The sequence below is a fragment of the Ixodes scapularis genome, unplaced genomic scaffold (genome assembly GCF_016920785.2).
Source record: "Ixodes scapularis isolate PalLabHiFi unplaced genomic scaffold, ASM1692078v2 ptg003905l_1__unscaffolded, whole genome shotgun sequence".
Classification (NCBI taxonomy): domain Eukaryota; kingdom Metazoa; phylum Arthropoda; class Arachnida; order Ixodida; family Ixodidae; genus Ixodes; species Ixodes scapularis.
The window spans coordinates 83,595-106,786 of NW_024610365.1; the positions used below are offsets into that span (position 1 = coordinate 83,595).

Here is a 23,192-nt window from a genome sequence, read left to right on the forward strand (position 1 = left end):
ACGGTGAACGAATAAAACCGCGCCAAACGTCTCTCGTCAGGCCGTGCTCTCTCCAATAATTCGCTTTCACCGAGGCAATAGCCGAGATCGTGGTCACGGTGAACGAATAAAACCGCGCCGAACGTCTCTCGTCAGGCCGTGCTCTCTCCAATAATTCGCTTTCACCGAGGCAATAGCCGAGATCGTGGTCACGGTGAACGAATAAAACCGCGCCAAACGTCTCTCGTCAGGCCGTGCTCTCTCCAATAATTCGCTTTCACCGAGGCAATAGCCGAGATCGTGGTCACGGTGAACGAATAAAACCGCGCCAAACGTCTCTCGTCAGGCCGTGCTCTCTCCAATAATTCGCTTTCACCGAGGCAATAGGCGAGATCGTGGTCACGGTGAACGAATAAAACCGCGCCAAACGTCTCTCGTCAGGCCGTGCTCTCTCCAATAATTCGCTTTCACCGAGGCAATAGCCGAGATCGTGGTCACGGTGAACGAATAAAACCGCGCCAAACGTCTCTCGTCAGGCCGTGCTCTCTCCAATAATTCGCTTTCACCGAGGCAATAGCCGAGATCGTGGTCACGGTGAACGAATAAAACCGCGCCAAACGTCTCTCGTCAGGCCGTGCTCTCTCCAATAATTCGCTTTCACCGAGGCAATAGCCGAGATCGTGGTCACGGTGAACGAATAAAACCGCGCCAAACGTCTCTCGTCAGGCCGTGCTCTCTCCAATAATTCGCTTTCACCGAGGGAATAGCCGAGATCGTGGTCACGGTGAACGAATAAAACCGCGCCAAACGTCTCTCGTCAGGCCGTGCTCTCTCCAATAATTCGCTTTCACCGAGGCAATAGCCGAGATCGTGGTCACGGTGAACGAATAAAACCGCGCCAAACGTCTCTCGTCAGGCCGTGCTCTCTCCAATAATTCGCTTTCACCGAGGCAATAGCCGAGATCGTGGTCACGGTGAACGAATAAAACCGCGCCAAACGTCTCTCGTCAGGCCGTGCTCTCTCCAATAATTCGCTTTCACCGAGGCAATAGCCGAGATCGTGGTCACGGTGAACGAATAAAACCGCGCCAAACGTCTCTCGTCAGGCCGTGCTCTCTTCAATAATTCGCTTTCACCGAGGCAATAGCCGAGATCGTGGTCACGGTGAACGAATAAAACCGCGCCAAACGTCTCTCGTCAGGCCGTGCTCTCTCCAATAATTCGCTTTCACCGAGGCAATAGCCGAGATCGTGGTCACGGTGAACGAATAAAACCGCGCCGAACGTCTCTCGTCAGGCCGTGCTCTCTCCAATAATTCGCTTTCACCGAGGCAATAGCCGAGATCGTGGTCACGGTGAACGAATAAAAACCGCGCCAAACGTCTCTCGTCAGGCCGTGCTCTCTCCAATAATTCGCTTTCACCGAGCAATAGCCGAGATCGTGGTCACGGTGAACGAATAAAACCGCGCCAAACGTCTCTCGTCAGGCCGTGCTCTCTCCAATAATTCGCTTTCACCGAGGCAACAGCCGAGATCGTGGTCGCGGTGAACGAATAAAACCGCGCCAAACGTCTCTCGTCAGGCCGTGCTCTCTCCAACAATTCGCTTTCACCGAGGCAAGAGCCGAGATCGTGGTCACGGTGAACGAATAAAACCGCGCCGAACGTCTCTCGTCAGGCCGTGCTCTCTCCAATAATTCGCTTTCACCGAGGCAATAGCCGAGATCGTGGTCACGGTGAACGAATAAAACCGCGCCGAACGTCTCTCGTCAGGCCGTGCTCTCTCCAATAATTCGCTTTCACCGAGGCAATAGCCGAGATCGTGGTCACGGTGAACGAATAAAACCGCGCCGAACGTCCATCGTCAGGCCGTGCTCTCTCCAATAATTCGCTTTCACCCAGGCAATAGCCGAGATCGTGGTCACCGTGAACGAATAAAACCGCGCCGAACGTCTCTCGTCAGGCCGTGCTCTCTCCAATAATTCGCTTTCACCGAGGCAATAGCCGAGATCGTGGTCACGGTGAACGAATAAAACCGCGCCGAACGTCTCTCGTCAGGCCGTGCTCTCTCCAATAATTCGCTTTCACCGAGGCAATAGCCGAGATCGTGGTCACGGTGAACGAATAAAACCGCGCCGAACGTCTCTCGTCAGGCCATGATCTCTCCAATAATTCGCTTTCACCCAGGCAATAGCCGAGATCGTGGTCACGGTGAACGAATAAAACCGCGCCGAACGTCTCTCGTCAGGCCGTGCTCTCTCCAATAATTCGCTTTCAACCGAGGCAATAGCCGAGATCGTGGTCACGGTGAACGAATAAAACCGCGCCGAACGTCTCTCGTCAGGCCGTGCTCTCTCCAATAATTCGCTTTCACCGAGGCAATAGCCGAGATCGTGGTCACGGTGAACGAATAAAACCGCGCCGAACGTCTCTCGTCAGGCCGTGCTCTCTCCAATAATTCGCTTTCACCGAGGCAATAGCCGAGATCGTGGTCACGGTGAACGAATAAAACCGCGCCGAACGTCTCTCGTCAGGCCGTGCTCTCTCCAATAATTCGCTTTCACCCAGGCAATACCCGAGATCGTGGTCACGGTGAACGAATAAAACCGCGCCGAACGTCTCTCGTCAGGCCGTGCTCTCTCCAATAATTCGCTTTCACCGAGGCAATAGCCGAGATCGTGGTCACGGTGAACGAATAAAACCGCGCGAACGTCTCTCGTCAGGCCGTGCTCTCTCCAAAAATTCGCTTTCACCGAGGCAATAGCCGAGATCGTGGTCACGGTGAACGAATAAAACCGCGCCGAACGTCTCTCGTCAGGCCGTGCTCTCTCCAATAATTCGCTTTCACCCAGGCAATAGCCGAGATCGTGGTCACCGTGAACGAATAAAACCGCGCCGAACGTCTCTCGTCAGGCCGTGCTCTCTCCAACAATTCGCTTTCACCGAGGCAAGAGCCGAGATCGTGGTCACGGTGAACGAATAAAACCGCGCCGAACGTCTCTCGTCAGGCCGTGCTCTCTCCAATAATTCGCTTTCACCGAGGCAATAGCCGAGATCGTGGTCACGGTGAACGAATAAAACCGCGCCGAACGTCTCTCGTCAGGCCGTGCTCTCTCCAATAATTCGCTTTCACCGAGGCAATAGCCGAGATCGTGGTCACGGTGAACGAATAAAACCGCGCCGAACGTCCATCGTCAGGCCGTGCTCTCTCCAATAATTCGCTTTCACCCAGGCAATAGCCGAGATCGTGGTCACCGTGAACGAATAAAACCGCGCCGAACGTCTCTCGTCAGGCCGTGCTCTCTCCAATAATTCGCTTTCACCGAGGCAATAGCCGAGATCGTGGTCACGGTGAACGAATAAAACCGCGCCGAACGTCTCTCGTCAGGCCGTGCTCTCTCCAATAATTCGCTTTCACCGAGGCAATAGCCGAGATCGTGGTCACGGTGAACGAATAAAACCGCGCCGAACGTCTCTCGTCAGGCCATGATCTCTCCAATAATTCGCTTTCACCCAGGCAATAGCCGAGATCGTGGTCACGGTGAACGAATAAAACCGCGCCGAACGTCTCTCGTCAGGCCGTGCTCTCTCCAATAATTCGCTTTCACCGAGGCAATAGCCGAGATCGTGGTCACGGTGAACGAATAAAACCGCGCCGAACGTCTCTCGTCAGGCCGTGCTCTCTCCAATAATTCGCTTTCACCGAGGCAATAGCCGAGATCGTGGTCACGGTGAACGAATAAAACCGCGCCGAACGTCTCTCGTCAGGCCCGTGCTCTCTCCAATAATTCGCTTTACCGAGGCAATAGCCGAGATCGTGGTCACGGTGAACGAATAAAACCGCGCCGAACGTCTCTCGTCAGGCCGTGCTCTCTCCAATAATTCGCTTTCACCCAGGCAATACCCGAGATCGTGGTCACGGTGAACGAATAAAACCGCGCCGAACGTCTCTCGTCAGGCCGTGCTCTCTCCAATAATTCGCTTTCACCGAGGCAATAGCCGAGATCGTGGTCACGGTGAACGAATAAAACCGCGCCGAACGTCTCTCGTCAGGCCGTGCTCTCTCCAAAAATTCGCTTTCACCGAGGCAATAGCCGAGATCGTGGTCACGGTGAACGAATAAAACCGCGCCGAACGTCTCTCGTCAGGCCGTGCTCTCTCCAATAATTCGCTTTCACCGAGGCAATAGCCGAGATCGTGGTCACGGTGAACGAATAAAACCGCGCCGAACGTCTCTCGTCAGGCCGTGCTCTCTCCAATAATTCGCTTTCACCGAGGGCAATAGCCGAGATCGTGGTCACGGTGAACGAATAAAACCGCGCCGAACGTCTCTCGTCAGGCCGTGCTCTCTCCAATAATTCGCTTTCACCGAGGCAATAGCCGAGATCGTGGTCACGGTGAACGAATAAAACCGCGGACGAACGTCTCTCGTCAGGCCGTGCTCTCTCCAATAAATCGCTTTCACCGAGGCAATAGCCGAGATCGTGGTCACGGTGAACGAATAAAACCGCGCCGAATGTCTCTCGTCAGGCCGTGCTCTCTCCAATAATTCGCTTTCACCGAGGCAATAGCCGAGATCGTGGTCACGGTGAACGAATAAAACCGCGCCGAACGTCTCTGGTCAGGCCGTGCTCTCTCCAATAATTCGCTTTCACCGAGGCAATAGCCGAGATCGTGGTCACGGTGAACGAATAAAACCGCGCCGAACGTCTCTCGTCAGGCCGTGCTCTCTCCAATAATTCGCTTTCACCCAGGCAATAGCCGAGATCGTGGTCATGGTGAACGAATAAAACCGCGCCGAACGTCTCTCGTCAGGCCGTGCTCTCTCCAATAATTCGCTTTCACCGAGGCAATAGCCGAGATCGTGGTCACGGTGAACAAATAAAACGGCGCCAAACGTCTCTCGTCAGGCCGTGCTCTCTCCAATAATTCGCTTTCACCCAGGCAATAGCCGAGATCGTGGTCACGGTGAACGAATAAAACCGCGCCGAACGTCTCTCGTCAGGCCGTGCTCTCTCCAATAATTCGCTTTCACCCAGGCAATAGCCGAGATCGTGGTCACGGTGAACGAATAAAACGGCGCCAAACGTCTCTCGTCAGGCCGTGCTCTTTCCAATAATTCGCTTTCACCCAGGCAATAGCCGAGATCGTGGTCACGGTGAACGAATAAAACCGCGCCGAACGTCTCTCGTCAGGCCGTGCTCTCTCCAATAATTCGCTTTCACCCAGGCAATAGCCGAGATCGTGGTCACGGTGAACGAATAAAACCGCGCCAAACGTCTCTCGTCAGGCCGTGCTCTCTCCAATAATTCGCTTTCACCCAGGCAATAGCCGAGATCGTGGTCACGGTGAACGAATAAAACCGCGCCGAACGTCTCTCGTCAGGCCGTGCTCTCTCCAATAATTCGTTTTCACCGAGGCAATAGCGGAGATCGTGGTCGCGGTGAACGAATAAAACGGCGCCAAACGTCTCTCGTCAGGCCGTGCTCTCTCCAATAATTCGCTTTCACCCAGGAAATAGCCGAGATCGTGGTCACGGTGAACGAATAAAACCGCGCCGAACGTCTCTCGTCAGGCCGTGCTCTCTCCAATAATTCGCTTTCACCCAGGCAATAGCCGAGATCGTGGTCACGGTGAACGAATAAAACGGCGCCAAACGTCTCTCGTCAGGCCGTGCTCTCTCCAATAATTCGCTTTCACCCAGGCAATAGCCGAGATCGTGGTCACGGTGAACGAATAAAACCGCGCCGAACGTCTCTCGTCAGGCCGTGCTCTCTCCAATAATTCGCTTTCACCGAGGCAATAGCGGAGATCGTGGTCACGGTGAACGAATAAAACGGCGCCAAACGTCTCTCGTCAGGCCGTGCTCTCTCCAATAATTCGCTTTCACCCAGGCAATAGCCGAGATTGTGGTCACGGTGAACGAATAAAACCGCGCCGAACGTCTCTCGTCAGGCCGTGCTCTCTCCAATAATTCGCTTTCACCGAGGCAATAGCCGAGATCGTGGTCACGGTGAACGAATAAAACCGCGCCGAACGTCTCTCGTCAGGGCGTGCTCTCTCCAATAATTCGCTTTCACCCAGGCAATAGCCGAGATCGTGGTCACGGTGAACGAATAAAACCGCGCCGAACGTCTCTCGTCAGGCCGTGCTCTCTCCAATAATTCGCTTTCACCCAGGCAATAGCCGAGATCGTGGTCACGGTGAACGAATAAAACCGCGCCGAACGTCTCTCGTCAGGCCGTGCTCTCTCCAATAATTCGCTTTCACCCAGGCAATAGCCGAGATCGTGGTCACGGTGAACGAATAAAACCGCGCCGAACGTCTCTCGTCAGGCCGTGCTCTCGCCAATAATTCGCTTTCACCGAGGCAATAGCCGAGATCGTGGTCACGGTGAACGAATAAAACGGCGCCAAACGTCTCTCGTCAGGCCGTGCTCTCTCCAATAATTCGCTTTCACCCAGGGAATAGCCGAGATCGTGGTCACGGTGAACGAATAAAACCGCGCCGAACGTCTCTCGTCAGGCCGTGCTCTCTCCAATATTCGCTTTCACCGAGGCAAAAGCCGAGATCGTGGTCACGGTGAACGAATAAAACCGCGCCGAACGTCTCTCGTCAGGCCGTGCTCTCTCCAATAATTCGCTTTCACCGAGGCAATAGCCGAGATCGTGGTCACGGTGAACGAATAAAACCGCGCCGAACGTCTCTCGTCAGGCCGTGCTCTCTCCAATAATTCGCTTTCACCCAGGCAATAGCCGAGATCGTGGTCACGGTGAACGAATAAAACGGCGCCAAACGTCTCTCGTCAGGCCGTGCTCTCTCCAATAATTCGCTTTCACCCAGGCAATAGCCGAGATCGTGGTCACGGTGAACGAATAAAACCGCGCCGAACGTCTCTCGTCAGGCCGTGCTCTCTCCAATAATTCGCTTTCACCGAGGCAATAGCGGAGATCGTGGTCACGGTGAACGAATAAAACGGCGCCAAACGTCTCTCGTCAGGCCGTGCTCTCTCCAATAATTCGCTTTCACCCAGGCAATAGCCGAGATTGTGGTCACGGTGAACGAATAAAACCGCGCCGAACGTCTCTCGTCAGGCCGTGCTCTCTCCAATAATTCGCTTTCACCGAGGCAATAGCCGAGATCGTGGTCACGGTGAACGAATAAAACCGCGCCGAACGTCTCTCGTCAGGGCGTGCTCTCTCCAATAATTCGCTTTCACCCAGGCAATAGCCGAGATCGTGGTCACGGTGAACGAATAAAACCGCGCCGAACGTCTCTCGTCAGGCCGTGCTCTCTCCAATAATTCGCTTTCACCCAGGCAATAGCCGAGATCGTGGTCACGGTGAACGAATAAAACCGCGCCGAACGTCTCTCGTCAGGCCGTGCTCTCTCCAATAATTCGCTTTCACCCAGGCAATAGCCGAGATCGTGGTCACGGTGAACGAATAAAACCGCGCCGAACGTCTCTCGTCAGGCCGTGCTCTCGCCAATAATTCGCTTTCACCGAGGCAATAGCCGAGATCGTGGTCACGGTGAACGAATAAAACGGCGCCAAGCGTCTCTCGTCAGGCCGTGCTCTCTCCAATAATTCGCTTTCACCCAGGGAATAGCCGAGATCGTGGTCACGGTGAACGAATAAAACCGCGCCGAACGTCTCTCGTCAGGCCGTGCTCTCTCCAATATTCGCTTTCACCGAGGCAAAAGCCGAGATCGTGGTCACGGTGAACGAATAAAACCGCGCCGAACGTCTCTCGTCAGGCCGTGCTCTCTCCAATAATTCGCTTTCACCGAGGCAATAGCCGAGATCGTGGTCACGGTGAACGAATAAAACCGCGCCGAACGTCTCTCGTCAGGCCGTGCTCTCTCCAATAATTCGCTTTCACCCAGGCAATAGCCGAGATCGTGGTCACGGTGAACGAATAAAACCGCGCCGAACGTCTCTCGTCAGGCCGTGCTCTCTCCAATAATTCGCTTTCACCCAGGCAATAGCCGAGATCGTGGTCACGGTGAACGAATAAAACCGCGCCGAACGTCTCTCGTCAGGCCGTGCTCTCTCCAATAATTCGCTTTCACCGAGGCAATAGCCGAGATCGTGGTCACGGTGAACGAATAAAACGGCGCCGAACGTCTCTCGTCAGGCCGTGCTCTCTCCAATAATTCGCTTTCACCGAGGCAATAGCCGAGATCGTGGTCACGGTGAACGAATAAAACGGCGCCAAACGTCTCTCGTCAGGCCGTGCTCTCTCCAATAATTCGCTTTCACCGAGGCAATAGCCGAAATCGTGGTCACGGTGAACGAATAAAACCGCGCCGAACGTCCCGATCGAAAAGACCATCAGGCTTCTTGATGGACCATCAGAGTTTCTTGATGGTCCATCAGACTTTTCTGATGGTCCATCAGGCTTCCTGATGGACCATCAAGAAAGTCTGATGGACCATCAGCCCATTCCTGACGGACCATTCGACTTTCCTGATGGACCATTAGACTTCTCTGATGGCCCATCAGGCTTCCTGATGGACCATCAAGAAAGTCTGATGGACCATCAGCCCATTCCTGACGGACCATTCGACTTTCCTGATGGACCGTCAGACTTCTTTGATGGCCCATCAGGCTTCCTGATGGACCATCAAGAAGGTCTAATGGACTATCAAAAAAGTCTGATGGACCGTCAGATGCGTTTAGGTGGTCCGTCAGAAGTTCCTGACGGCGCCTAATGGTCTGTTGGACATTCTTGGTGGGCCATCAGAGGTGGTCCGATGGTCCATCAGAAGTTTTATGTTTCACTTCGGGTCCATCGAAAGCGTCTTATTGCCCGGCCGTCGGGACTTTCTTTGCACACAATGTTTATCAGTTTGGTTAATTGTTGCTCGCGGTATTCTGACGGCGCCGTCAGAGGCGTTTAATATAGCATTTGATATAATATGGGTCGTGACATATTTGCCAGCATCTGATGAGTCGCGGGTTCGCGTGCTGACACAACTAATATGTCACGCGCGATTTCTCTTTACACACGTACGTGCCCCCGATTCACCGGCAACTGTACGTTCGTCTGCAATCAATCATACGCACCGTGGAAACCCGTACTTACGGCAGGGTTCATCGTTTCGCATATGCTTCATCACGCCTTTCATTACCAACGAAAAGTCGGTAGACTTTCCGCCGACACTTTGTTTTATCGACACCGCATCCCCGAGCCCCGCGACCGTTGTAGTGCGCATCGGACGGTCGCGGCGGCAATTAAGTTCGGCTTCCAAACAGACCGCGCGGCCATTGCTTTGCTTTACTTCGCTCGAAGGTTAAATAATCGGGGGAATGCGCCACCGCCTCGCTGAATAAGCAGCCCGAAGTCCAGGAGGCTGCGCATCTTGGCATATGCTACAAAATAGGCGATTTCAGGCTATGTCGCGAAAAAGAAGCTGTCGATGAATCTCGCGCCGACGAAACGGTAGGCCGATAAAGCGTGGAAGTGTCAGTCTATGAAGCGACGTTCGAACTTACTTCCGGGCTTAGGGCACTACTTTAAAATGTGACGAGCATGCCGTTTACGATGTGATATGTACATTTCGTCCTTGGGGTCTCTTTTATTTTTAATAACTCCACGCATGTTCACCAACATTTATCTTAATTCTCCGTTTGTGATATACGAGCCGTATGCATTAAAGCTATGGAAAAGAATCACTCGGAATTTAGTTAGCATACATATGAAATTAATTTGTTGTAATGCAAACTCGCAGGGAAATAAAGCACATGCAATCATATATATGTAATCGCGTTTAGTGTTTAAACCGAAAAAAAAAGTGTTTTGTCCCCTTTTTTTTCTTTTCTCATGCCCCGTTTTGGGTTGAAAGAAGACGCGTCTAAGTATTTTCATAGAAGTATGCTGAAATCATTATTCAAAACTCAGCAGTAACCGGAAAAGGTGAGTGTTTTTTAGACCGGTGGGATCAGCACTTTGAGAACGGTGACTCGATTCGAGCTTTACAGCCGAGTTTAGCGAATACTCAAGATACACAGTGCTTGAAAATGTGGCGTCAGTTGTCTTTCAGCACTCCCATGAGATTGACTGGCCGATGTTAGCTACTGCAGCCCTGTGTCTCCTCAACTTACCAGCCTAAAGTATGAACATCGAGAGGGTGTCTTTTTCTTTAAAATCAGGGTGATAAACAGAGAATGGACGCACATTTCCGAAGGAAACTTGTGCAAGTATGTGTGTATCAATTATAATTAGACAAAGTGATTGCGCCATCAGTGAGACATAAGATGCTACCCGATAGGATATCTCACTCGTCTGGGCTTGTAGGTGCATTGTTTTTTCTACCATGTTTTATAGAAAAAACATTCAAGAGTTTGTATGTGTTCTTTTATTTAACAGTATTTACAGTATTTTTGCCATTGTATTTATATTCGTGAGCATGTGTTTTATTTTGTGTTTCCCTGCTATAATGCTTCGATGCTGCAGGTTGTTTCTGCAAATAAAATAAATAAATAAAAAAAGTAAATAATAACTAGTAGACACATGTCTAACAAAAATATCTCATTTTTATTTACATCTGTTGTAATGTTTGAGCCCAATCAATTAGTAGTCACCCACAGCACACAAAAGAACAATCAAGATGAATACAATATAGTGTTGAAATAAATGGAGATAGCGACATATTCGAAGACAAAGCTATTAGGCAAGCAAGCTGGTTGTTCGGCAGACTAAAACCTTAGGCGGGGCAAGAAAGGAGGACAACAGAATAACAAGATCTGTCAGTCCTCTTTTGCCTCCCTCTTGGGTTTTATGATGCCGGGCGACATTCACGAAAAACAAAATGATAAGCTTATATGTTCCCAAATGCTCACAAAAAAAAAAGCAGACACGAAAACTTGTTTAGAACAGAAACTGAAAACGGTATGCCGACTTTGAAAAATATAAAAGTTGAAAGCAGCATGCTGAAAATTCAAACAACCCGACTTTGGGCAATCTAATAGTCATTTCATCATAAAGTGGCCTTCAGGTTTGCAGTCGTTTCCCTAGTTGAGCATCAACTATAGCAAAATCATGCAATAAAAAGTAATGAATAAAAAGATTGCCTGTATCATTGAAGCAGATAGGTACTCAATGTAAGCTAGATTACCAGTAGTATGGTAACAAGTCTATTCACATTTCTGGTGACAATTACAAGGCAGCATCTGTATGATCCAAAGTACTGCACAGTCCCTATGTGTAAATTGTGAGCATACATAATAAAATAAATGTCAAAACTATATTACCCGTCAATGCCGTTTCATTTACCACACTATGTACAAAAACAAAGTGCCATGACTCATTCATATAGCTAGAAAATTTGCAAATCAGTTATGAACAGACATTTTTAATTTAAAAAAAAACTTAAACTTGTGGGCTTCACATTTGAAAGCATGCTTAAATATATCAGAGCGACCCATAGTGCACAGCCAATGGCTTCATAGTTGAAAAGGAAAAACCAGATATGCAATGCCACATGATAAAAAGAATCAACAAAAATGAGAAAACAAACCACATGTCAGCATCAAGTGAAACCACCCTATCAAGATGCAAGCAAGTTAGGACAACTACAGAACTGAAATGTATCAGACACTATACTAATTTTCACCTCAAGAAGAATATTACAAGAAATTATGGCTTTATGTAGTGAATTAAGATACTCGTACAAAGGTGAATCGTAAAGACTTTGCCCGTTTTTTTTTAGCCAAATTACGGCTATAAATGCGAAGTCAACATATTCATTCCCAGCGGTGGACCTTTCATGGACCGTCCCGGCCTTCCCTGTTGGTAGCTCTGCAGCACAGCGCTGCTGTCAGTTGTTGAAGATGGCAGTTGTGCTTCACACATCCACGGCGTACGAGCAACAAAGTGTGATTCGTTTTCTATGGAGCGAGGGATGAACACCCATCGAAATCCACAGGCAAATGCAGCCCACGTGTAGGAAAAGGTGTCGCTTTGAGAAGTGTGAGGTGGTGGTGGTGTGACTCCACAATAGGCCGTGAAGTCTTGTATGACAATGAGCATTCGGGGAGCCGGACGAATTCTACCACAGTGGCATCTCGAATTTAGTGCTGCGATGGGACAAATGTCTAGACCGGTGCGGGGACTTTGTGAAAAAATAGTGTAAGGTATGTAGAATAGTATGTATATTTGTAATTACCTGTATGTACCTTATTTTGGCTAATAAAAATAGGGGCAGAGACTTTATAATTGGTCCTCGTATGTGCATTTAAGATCAGTCGTTATATCAATACATGCATCTTTGAAATTAAAATAACTGTCTCTTTGGCACAGGTATTTCGTTTCAGGCTCTTAAGCACAAGGGGTTCAAACCCTAGGTAATTCCTTCTCAAAGCCGCCGTTAGGATATTGCTCAAGGTCTTAGTTCCTTTGCAACATAAATAATCAATGCTTTCAAATTCAAAGCAGTATTTTTCTCTACAACCAAATATTCTACACACTTTTACTTGTTTTTTAGATAAACAGTATGAATGAAATCATAATGCAGAGCAAAACCATGTCAATTGCAGCATTCCCTACTTTATAAAAAAAACAATATTGCACTAGTCTTGATGTTATTGCCCTGCATTACAAAAAGGAATTCAGTCATTTTCCCTCTTAAAGGGCAACTCCGCTTCATTTTTTATATTTAGAAAACTATGTAGCCCTCTTCAGTATCATATAGGAAGACCCCATGTCAAATATTACGATCTAATTCCGTATATATATTTAATAAACTGGCCAGCAAACCTTCAAGCGAGCCAAGTCGCCGAAATCTGCCAACTCTAGCGTGCGGCGCGAGGCGCAATCACCAGCGCAGTCAATGCCACAAAGATGGAGCGGCCAACGTTGAGCCACTACGTCAGAGCCATGCATACGTCATTTTCACGTTTTGCTTGTTTTTACTTCTCAGAGCGAAATTGGACGACGACGTCATGAGTTTCTCCTCCCGGTGTTGGCTGACCGGGCGTTCACGTGATCACCGTAACACGGATGCGCCTGGGATGCGCTGCCCTGCGCGCTTATCGGTCTGTTTCTCTGCTCCTTTTCTCCTCTTTCGTCTTCTCCCCTTGCCCCTCGCCCCCGCGTCCAAAAAAAAAAAAAAAAAAAGACCTTGCTTGGTTTTTTGCTCCCTCCCGAACGTCACAAGACCACGTGGTTCGACGTGGCGTGCCATGACTCTGACGACCCGAGACCAATGTTGCCTGACGCAACCGAAGTTTCGGTTTCGGTATCTGCTGATGTTTAAATTAGGATTACACAAATAATATTCCACATTTCGCGAATCCGAAGACGTAGAGTTGTTTAGTAGTGCTTTGTGAATGTGAATCACATGGAAGCCTAAATTTTTCGGAATTGAGCGGAGTTGCCCTTTAAAAGAAATTTGAATGTTCCTCCTAATCTTTTTTTGCTTCTTTTTGTTTAGTCTAGGCAATGTGGGTTCGGTCTACTGCACAAGTACATTTCACCATCCTGCTGGATGAAAACACACTGATCTACAATGTCAGCAGGATGGTAAGAACACAAATTTGTATCGGGGGGTGGGTGCTCACACTTTTGGGTGTACCTAACTTCCCCAAAACCACAATTTGACATGACTAATTCCTGACAGACTAGCACAATTCTCTTTACTGGAAAAGAAAACGAGAGGATACTTTCTAACACACAATAGTTACCATCCATCATCTTAAGGTATGCTGAACAAGTTTTTTGTGGGCGGGCATAGCTAGCTGTATGAAAAACAACCGTGTCTACAGAGAGGCGGTCATATGCAGATATCTGAGGTAGAGCCCCATACTTTTGGAACAACATTTGCTCCACAGACTCCCTCAACCTAGGTGCTCTGGGGGCACCTAGCAGATGCACACCAAGCTCGGGCTTGTGAAGAATCTGAGTCATTTTCTGGCACCTCTGAGTGAGGGAGTCTGAAAGATGCACCAGACGCTTCGCTACTGTCAAGAATGACTGCATGATGCAGCGCTCTGCAATCTGCTGAGGTACACCCTGCGCAGCAGTGACGTGCCCCAACAGATGTCCATTTCCGTTTTCAAAGGGGAATGTCGAAAATCCCCACAATGGGCCCAGCATCTCTACAGATTTGGAAAGATGAAGAAGCTGGTGTACATTAAATGTGGCTGCAGATTGGCCATACAGTCGAACAATCCGTTCTACAAACCTGAGAAGAAGTTTCTCTGCCTCTGCAACATGAGCATCCGTCACTCTAGTGCCAAGCAATAAAAACATTGCTTGGCACAGCAATGAATAATGATGGAGATACCGAGCTGGCAGGATGTTATTAAGGCAAGGCAGGGAGTAGAATAATAACCAGTATTGCCACTCATTGGCTTTCCAATGAGCTCTCTCACTTATAGGCCGGGGCAACCTACAGAATGAGATGGGAGGCCGTATCTGAAGGATGCGAGAGTTCAATGTATCTATTGCACCTCCAATGTAGTACGGAGCCCCAGTTGCACTCAGCCACAGTTCTGTTAACTGCTTTGTGACGCCCTCCAGGACGCAGTGCATGTAGTCCGGGGGCAGGCACCACACGAGGTCGAATCCCTTCAGAGGAAGGAGCACCGAGGGGCCCTTGATGCCATTGACTGGCTGGCCTTGACGGAAGGCTGCCTTGGTGTCCTTAACAACGCCCGTGTGGGTGCGGTCCTGTGCAGGGCTTCCATGAAGAATATATCGAAGTGTCCCTGAAACAAACAAATATGCATTATAAGACCTGTTATTAGAGTCTTCCATAAGATTTCATTTCATTTCATTTCATTTTATTACCTTAAAGACCCCGTTAGGGGTATTACATAAGGGGTGGGTTACACATAAAAGCATTTTTAACAGACATTCATGTCGGAAGGTGGTTGACGACAGTCTCCATGAATACGGACGGACATGTGATGGCGGCGACGTGGTGGGGAAGGCCGTTCCAGTCTGCAGCTGCTTGAGAAAAAAAGGAGGCTAAAAAAGTAGTAGTGCGGGCACGTGGGAGTGTTACTTGAAGTGGATGACCAATGCGCAGAGATATGCGTGATGGGGGCACAATGTAAGGTGCATGGTTGAGCGAGCTGTAGTAAAACTTGTGAAAGAGGGAGAGGCTGGAAGTGCGACGGCGAAGAGAGAGAGGTGTTAGGCCGCATTCTGCTTTTAAGGATGAAACGCTGATATCGTATGAGTAGGCAGAATGAATGAACCTAGTGGATCGATTTTGAACAGATTCAAGTTCGTTAGTAATATATGCTTGGTGAGGGTTCCAGATGGCAGATGCGTATTCGAGTTTTGATCTAACAAGTGATTTGTACGCAAGTAAACGTACGTGCTTCGGGGCATGGCGTAGATTACGTTTTAGAAATCCAAGGACTCTGTTTGCGGCTGATATGACGTTGGTGGTATGCGCGCGCCAAGATAAATCGTTCGACAGTGTTACACCTAGGTATTTAAATGATTCTACAGATTCGACGGTGACGCTAGCAATTGTATAAGTAAAAAGAAAGGGGTTACGGCGACGATGGAATGATACAAGTTTACATTTGCTGGGATTAAGGGTCATTTGCCAATAGTCGCACCATTCTTGCACATGGTTAAGGTCATTCTGCAGGCATGATTGGTCGGAGCTGTTAGTGATTGTACGATAAATAACGCAGTCATCCGCAAACATACGAATGCGGCATGACAGATGCGATGGTAAGTCATTTATGTATATTAAGAACAGGAGCGGGCCGAGGACAGATCCTTGTGGGACGCCTGATGTTACTGGGAGAGGGTTAGATGAGTGGTTGTTAACAAAGACAAACTGAGACCGATTAGACAGAAATTCCTGGACCCATTGAACAATAGCAGTGTTTAGATTTAATTGGGAAAGTTTTAGTAGGAGGCGCTGGTGCGGTACTTTGTCGAATGCTTTGGCAAAATCTAAAAAAACAGCGTCGGTTTGAAGGTTATGGTCAAGATTAAAATGCAAGTCATGAACGAAGAGTGCAAGCTGAGTTTCGCAAGAGAAGCCCTTACGAAAACCGTGCTGGGAGGGGTGGAAAAAGTCTATAGAGTCTAGGAAATTAATTATATGAGTGTAGATGACGTGTTCCATGGCTTTGCAGGGGACGCTTGTTAAAGAGATGGGACGGTAATTTAGTGGGGAGTCCTTGTTACCCGATTTGTAGACCGGAACGACCCTTCCCACCTTCCAGTCGTCCGGTAAGATGCCTGTAGAAAGTGATTGTGAAAACAACATGGTCATGTACACAGCAGATACACGTTTGGTATTTTTTAAAAGTTTTGAGTTAATTCCGTCAACGCCGGCTGACGATGAGAGTTTGATATTTTCAATTAATGATGAGATGCCATCTACAGAGAATGTGAGAGCTGGCATAGTAGATACTGCGTTAGAAGGTATTAAAGAGGGAGGGACATCGGTTTCTTCGGTGAACACGGAAAAGAAGGCGGAGTTAAAAGCGTTGGCGCACTCGGTGTCAGTGACTATTTCGCCCGCTCCGTTCGTCAGGCTAATGATGCGCGTCTCTTGGGGATTTATAACTTGCCAAAATTTTTTAGGATTGTTAATTAAGATCTTTGGTAAGTCATCATAAAAAAAGGAATGCTTTGCGTTACGTATAGATGCCAGATAGGAGTCTTCAGCTGCGTAGTATTTTTCCCATGCGCAGGGGTTTCCATTCCGCTTGGCCGAGCGGAAAAGACGTTTTTTTTTGTTACCTAGTTTTTTCAAAGACTTTGTAAACCAGGGTTTCTGTCGATTCTCACGGAACGTAATTAGTGGGATGAATTTATTTGCAAGTTCATTTAATTTATTTCTGAACATTATCCAGTTTGTATTAATAGAGCGATTAGAAAATGATGCTTCAAAAATTGGAAGAAAGGCGTTTAGCTCATTGTTTATTACTTCATAATTTCCCTTATCATATAGACGAATTCTTTTATCGCTTGTTTGGTGTCGTACCGGGCAAAAGTTGAAGGTAGCATGGATTACTTTGTGGTCGCTGATTTCGCGGAGATAAGTAGCCGATGATAGGCTTTCGGGATGACTGGTTAGTATTAGATCTAGGATGTTTGCAGAATCCCGTGAAACACGTGTGGGTTCGGATACTAGTTGAACAAGGTTAAAATCAAGACATACGTTAATAAAATCTTTTGCGGCTTCATTGCCTATAGCTGAGGGGATCTGGTTGCTCCAGTCTATTTGCGGGTAGTTAAAGTCTCCAAAGAGAAGGATATGCGCATTCGGGTACGTTAAGGCGAATTCACTAAAGATGTTATTAAGTTTACAAGAAAAGTCAGGAGAAGAATGGGGAGGCCTGTAGCAGACTCCCAAAAGAACCGTCTGAGGTGAAGCGCGACATATGATCCATAGTATTTCAAGGTCGGATGTAATGTTAACAATAGAACATGACAACTGCTGGTGTACGGCGATGAGAACACCTCCTCCTCGTGTGGCTTGGCGGTCATTTCTATAAAGGCGGAAGTCCGGCAAATCGGCCAGAACTTCAGCATCAGTGATTTCTTTAGACAGCCAGGTTTCGGTTAATATCAACAAATTACTACAAGAGGACAACACGAGATTAGACAAAATTTCTCGTTTCGGAAGAAAGCTTCGCGCGTTGGTGAAGATTACGGAAAATGAAAGATTAGTTTTGGTAGAATTCCGAGAGGGGGCTGTTATTTTCTTCTGACGGGGCAATTGCTATGCTGTTTCCCTTACTGTCTGTGATGGTTCATCAAAAATATAGCGTTTCGGGCCCATAAGTAGTGTTTTAAACCGTAAAGAAAACGGCGTATTTTTGCTTTTTGCAAACGCAAGTAGGTGTTTGCGAGCATTTTGGACGGGCCGAGAAAAGTCTTCGCCAACACTGAAACTTGTTCCTTTGAACTTGCGGCCATTAGATAGTATGGTGTCTTTTGTCTTATAGAACGTGAATTTAACGATTACTGGGCGAGGGCGGTCAGATGTGTGATGTCCAAGACGATGTGCACGCTCTATTTCTTTGGGGTCTATGGTTATGTTCAAGTGATCACGACAGTGCCGGATGACGAGCTGTTCTGATTGGGCAAACGTTTCTGGTCCAGTGGAGTTAGGGATGCCATAGAAAATGAGGTTGTTGCGTCGAGAATGATTTTCGGCATCGTCGAAGCGTGCCTCCAAGCCACAGACCAAACGGGCCGTCTGAGCCGTCTCGATTTTTACATTTTCTAATTCGGTGCGCACGGGGGCGAGATTTTGATAATGGTTTTCGAGCGCAGTCATGCGCCCGCTTAAATCTGATATCGCTTTATCTGTTGTTAATAGCTGGGTTTTAAGGTCTTGTACCTCTGCAAGTAATTTCGATTGACCGGTGGATAGTTTTTTTAGCTCGGCTAGTATGGCGTTAGTATCAGGACCAGGATTAGTTTCGATGTCCCCCGATTGCAACAGCAAGGAACGGATGACATGGAAGCACTCAATCGAAATGACAACGCAACACTGCGGGCTCGGCAGCTGTATCAAAAAGTAGTTACTTGTTTTTTTAGAGAAAAGACTGCACGATTTACTAACCTGCACGAAAAAGTTGAACGGATTAGTGGTCTGCGTTGTGGCACAGCCACCGAGCCCACAGAGCGACATCGGCTGCGTCGGCTGGTTTATAGTGGGCGGGTAAGCGGCTGTTGATGACGATGGGGCCCTCCACACTTGGCCGAGGATCAATTGCTTGAGTGACGAGTCTGCCGGACGTGACGAGGCGTTGCTGATGGCCGGGTGGTAGCTGCTTGCTTGGTCTTCGTTGTTCCAGATTGTGCATGCTGTCGTGCCGTCCGAGGAAGCCAGCACCGGGAGCAAAGCGCGGAGGAGAATGAAGGAGAACATCTGCACGAAAAAGTTGAACGGATTAGTGGTCTGCGTTGTGGCACAGCCACCGAGCCCACAGAGCGACATCGGCTGCGTCGGCTGGTTTATAGTGGGCGGGTAAGCGGCTGTTGATGACGATGGGGCCCTCCACACTTGGCCGAGGATCAATTGCTTGAGTGACGAGTCTGCCGGACGTGACGAGGCGTTGCTGATGGCCGGGTGGTAGCTGCTTGCTTGGTCTTCGTTGTTCCAGATTGTGCATGCTGTCGTGCCGTCCGAGGAAGCCAGCACCGGGAGCAAAGCGCGGAGGAGAATGAAGGAGAACATCTGCACGAAAAAGTTGAACGGATTAGTGGTCTGCGTTGTGGCACAGCCACCGAGCCCACAGAGCGACATCGGCTGCGTCGGCTGGTTTATAGTGGGCGGGTAAGCGGCTGTTGATGACGATGGGGCCCTCCACACTTGGCCGAGGATCAATTGCTTGAGTGACGAGTCTGCCGGACGTGACGAGGCGTTGCTGATGGCCGGGTGGTAGCTGCTTGCTTGGTCTTCGTTGTTCCAGATTGTGCATGCTGTCGTGCCGTCCGAGGAAGCCAGCACCGGGAGCAAAGCGCGGAGGAGAATGAAGGAGAACATCTGCACGAAAAAGTTGAACGGATTAGTGGTCTGCGTTGTGGCACAGCCACCGAGCCCACAGAGCGACATCGGCTGCGTCGGCTGGTTTATAGTGGGCGGGTAAGCGGCTGTTGATGACGATGGGGCCCTCCACACTTGGCCGAGGATCAATTGCTTGAGTGACGAGTCTGCCGGACGTGACGAGGCGTTGCTGATGGCCGGGTGGTAGCTGCTTGCTTGGTCTTCGTTGTTCCAGATTGTGCATGCTGTCGTGCCGTCCGAGGAAGCCAGCACCGGGAGCAAAGCGCGGAGGAGAATGAAGGAGAACATCTGCACGAAAAAGTTGAACGGATTAGTGGTCTGCGTTGTGGCACAGCCACCGAGGAAACTCTTTTCGTAGCGTTAGGTTTTGGCTGAGGCACTCGCATACAGCCAAGTTGCTCCACCTACCATAGTATGCCGTGCATCCGCCCATACCACACTAAGTGCCCATACCCAAATTTGTAAGATCTGAGAAAATATGCAAAGTACATTCATATGAAAAATTGATGACCGGACAGGCACCCATCCTCCATTTTTTGCGATTATCTCTAAACTTTGAGTGGGTGCTCGCCCAGTATTTTATAGTAAGAACATAGGCTTAGGCAGAGCTCACCAATGGCTCTACATGACATTGGATACATCACAATCAAGTAGGCAAGCTACTTGAAGGAGAGCTTGCAAAACGGAGAAATTAGTGTGCCCAACTAATGCTTTCTGAATTATAAAGGTGCCATGTGATTGAATGAGTGAATGTGTGTTAATCTGGCCTGAGCATGCCTGATTCACATGTCATTCTTCTCAATGGCAACAAGACCGAGCTTGAAACGAATATGGCCAATCAGTGAGTGCTAAAGTACACCTCCAGTTGGTTCACACATTGACACTGACTGTGCTGCATTGTGCTCCAGACCACTATGTGTCATAGCGATCCACCCAGCATCTTGTCTTCGGCAATCATAATGCAGTCACTCACTCTCAAAGCACAAATGTGGGAATTAGCCTTTACAACCGTTACTTATATATTGCCGATGAAATGCAATTTCACTTGGGAGCCGTGAATATCACCCCGAAAGTGGAAATAAACCTGTTGCGAGTTGAACGCTGTCCATGTCTCACGTGTGCTTTTGTGAGTGTCCTTTGGGTTGCTTTGCATTTGCAAAACCAAGACAAAATAAATTAACTGTTTGTGGGAATCGAACCTGTAATCGCTATAAAAGATTGAAAATGATGTTAAGACGCTGTCACTTCAGGTACTACTACTCCACAAATTTTTCTTATTTTTTATCTTTTGAGGCACAGGAATCTTGTTGGCTGTTTATTGTGATGTATTTTTCGAGCCGAGTGTGGGGCTGCGTTTGAGCCATGCATAAAAGCTTTTGAGAGTTCCTTTACACAGTAAACCTATTCTAGAGGAGAGATAAAAATTATCAGAAAATGATCAGGAAACATTAAGTAAGACCTTCAAGGGACAATGAAGGCAGTTTCGAAGTTTTATTCGACGATTGAAATGGATGTCAGGCACGCCTCAGATACTGTTGACCAAGTTCTAGCCCGAACAGAAGTTTGGGTGCCGCACCAATCGAGCAAACAGGCGCGGTAATAATAGCGCCGGGAACGATGCCTGAGACCCCACCGAGGCGGCGGCAGAAAGGTGAACTAAAGTGTGCCGAAGCGTGACGACAACAAGCTCCTCGTCTGGCGATTGGTTCAAACGATAGACGCGCTCTTGGTTTCGATTTCGGTGGTCAGATGTGATGAAAAAAGTTTATTTGAACGTTGGATAATATTTTGAAGTTGTAGTTGGGAATTAATAGGTTTCATACCGTGTATAAAAGCATAACCTGAAGCGATCCCTCCGTTTGTCACTGGTTGAACGCATCCCGCACTGCTACCTCGGGCGTGTAACAAGCATCAAGCAACCATGGACAAAAAAAAAAAAAAAGGTACGAGCGCCGGGGGCGGCGGATTTTTGGTTTTGGTTTTGTGCGTCGTCTCGTGTTCGCTTTGCAAACTCTCACCAATCATGCCACGTTTATGTGCAGTAGTAGGTTGTGCGAAAGGTCGGCTAAAGACATGCGGTCGATCGGGCGACGTTAATTTGCATAAACTGCCGACCGATGCAGCAATGCGCAGCATTGCTGCATCGGTCGCCAATCCAGAGTTCTGCGTCCTTAGCAGCATCTCCCGTTCAGTCGGCGTGAGGTCGCTGATTGGGAGCTCAAACTCGTTTGCGAGCGCGGCGTTGTCGTCCATTTCTTCCAGGTTTTCTTCACAGACCGCCGTGCACTAGAGCGAACCACAGGAACCACACTGAGTGGGCACTAAATCCTACCGATGCCGACAGTGCTCCCTGACGTCACTTCTCTTTCCAGAGGCGAAAAAAGGAAGAAATCTGAATGTTTGTTTCGGTTTCGCAAATTTATTTTCAGGTCCAGAAATAAGAGTCACAACGTTCTAGAAAAAATTGTTTGGCATGCCAGGACCCCAATGCTTCCGAAAACACCTTATTTATTAAAAAAATTAAATTGCCTTCATGGTCCCTTTAAGATATGAAATCTGCACTTCACAAAGGATGTTCTTAAGTCATACCCATTAATGAGAAAAATAAAAGCTAACTCTATTCCAAAGAAATTTGTACATACCATTCACGAGTGTCCCCTCCTCCAGAGCAGCCGAAGTAACCATTGAACTGCTTCATGTTGAGCAGCACTGCTCGTGCAGGCGAGTCCACTGAGCAGCAAACTGCGAAGACTCTTGAAATAATGGGATCCCCAGCATGACTCCAGATGATGGATCCAATCTTGACAAACTCTTATACAAACGTCCTCATGGAGAGATGTGCTGGTGGGTGTACCTTTGCAAACCACAGTCCGCCAACGATCACATTTCGAAACCGCAGATGTATTGGCAGCTCATTTAGTATGACCTGAATCGGCCACACCGATGATTTACTCGATTTGAAAACTGGCGAACCATCTGTGTTGAGCGTCACAGTTACGTCACTCCAAGCCATTTCCATTTGTCTCCTGATGCTCTGATACAATCTCCCATCGAAGATGTCAGTGTAGATGCCAGAGGCATCAGAAAAGGTCCTCTTCAAAGTGTGGCAGAGGGGTTCTGCCAGTGCTGAAAACATACTGTGGAGCTGCCTCTTGATGTCGAATGTCAGGAAGAAGTGGCCCTTTGCAATCAATGTCCGTGGTTGGTAACTCTCCTTGCATGACTCACATGTCACTTTCTCCTCAGGCTTGTTTGATGGCCGAATGCCAAGGTAGGAGAAGCAAATGTGGCAGTAGAAGTGAAACTTTATGGTGCTCATCTTTTGTCTCCACAGCTTCCTGAACATATACTTTGAGTCGGGAACAATGGTGGCTCCAAAGAGTGTGTTGATCAACTTCAGTATGCCGTCAACCTGCGTCCAAGAAAATCCTCCGCTCACTACAAGGCACAAGATTAGAAGCACAGCCTGTGCCTTCGTCATTGTCTGGTTTGGTAGAGCCTCCTTAGATGCCCGTTCAAAGTAGTCTCGAATCTCAGCATCTTCATCATTAGCACAAGCTTCTTGGTCCTCGATGCCATCTGGTGGTGCTGCATCGCTAGTTGGGCTTGCAACCGATTCCTGGCAGTCGAAAAATTCATCGCTGCAGGGCTCCTGGATGCAATCGTGTTCAGTATCAAAACAAACCGAGCTTTCAGCAGATGAGTCCTC

General features: G+C 48.5%; 2 protein-coding genes across 2 annotated transcripts; both read right to left on the bottom strand.

Annotated features, from left to right (window-relative positions):
• Positions 1-13,841: 13,841 nt before the first annotated feature.
• LOC121834702 lies at positions 13,842-17,451 on the bottom strand (the record flags this gene model as incomplete). The annotated part of the gene is made up of 2 exons (XM_042288437.1): positions 17,400-17,451; positions 13,842-14,690 (listed from the first exon to the last, which is right to left on the bottom strand). Coding segments are annotated over exons 1-2 (901 nt in total), but the record flags the coding sequence as incomplete, so codon positions are not given.
• A 152-nt stretch (positions 17,452-17,603) lies between these two features.
• On the bottom strand, positions 17,604-18,865 carry LOC120841119. Its single transcript, XM_042288436.1, has one exon. It carries the CDS (start codon positions 18,842-18,844, stop codon positions 17,687-17,689), a length of 1,158 nt encoding a protein of 385 aa, XP_042144370.1. The 5' UTR covers positions 18,845-18,865; the 3' UTR covers positions 17,604-17,686.
• Positions 18,866-23,192: the final 4,327 nt, after the last annotated feature.

What these genes read in the sequence shown, in the direction of transcription:
- LOC120841119 (XM_042288436.1), bottom strand. Translation starts at nt 18,844, where the DNA reads ATGTTCTCCTTCATTCTCCTCCGCGCTTTGCTCCCGGTGCTGGCTTCC.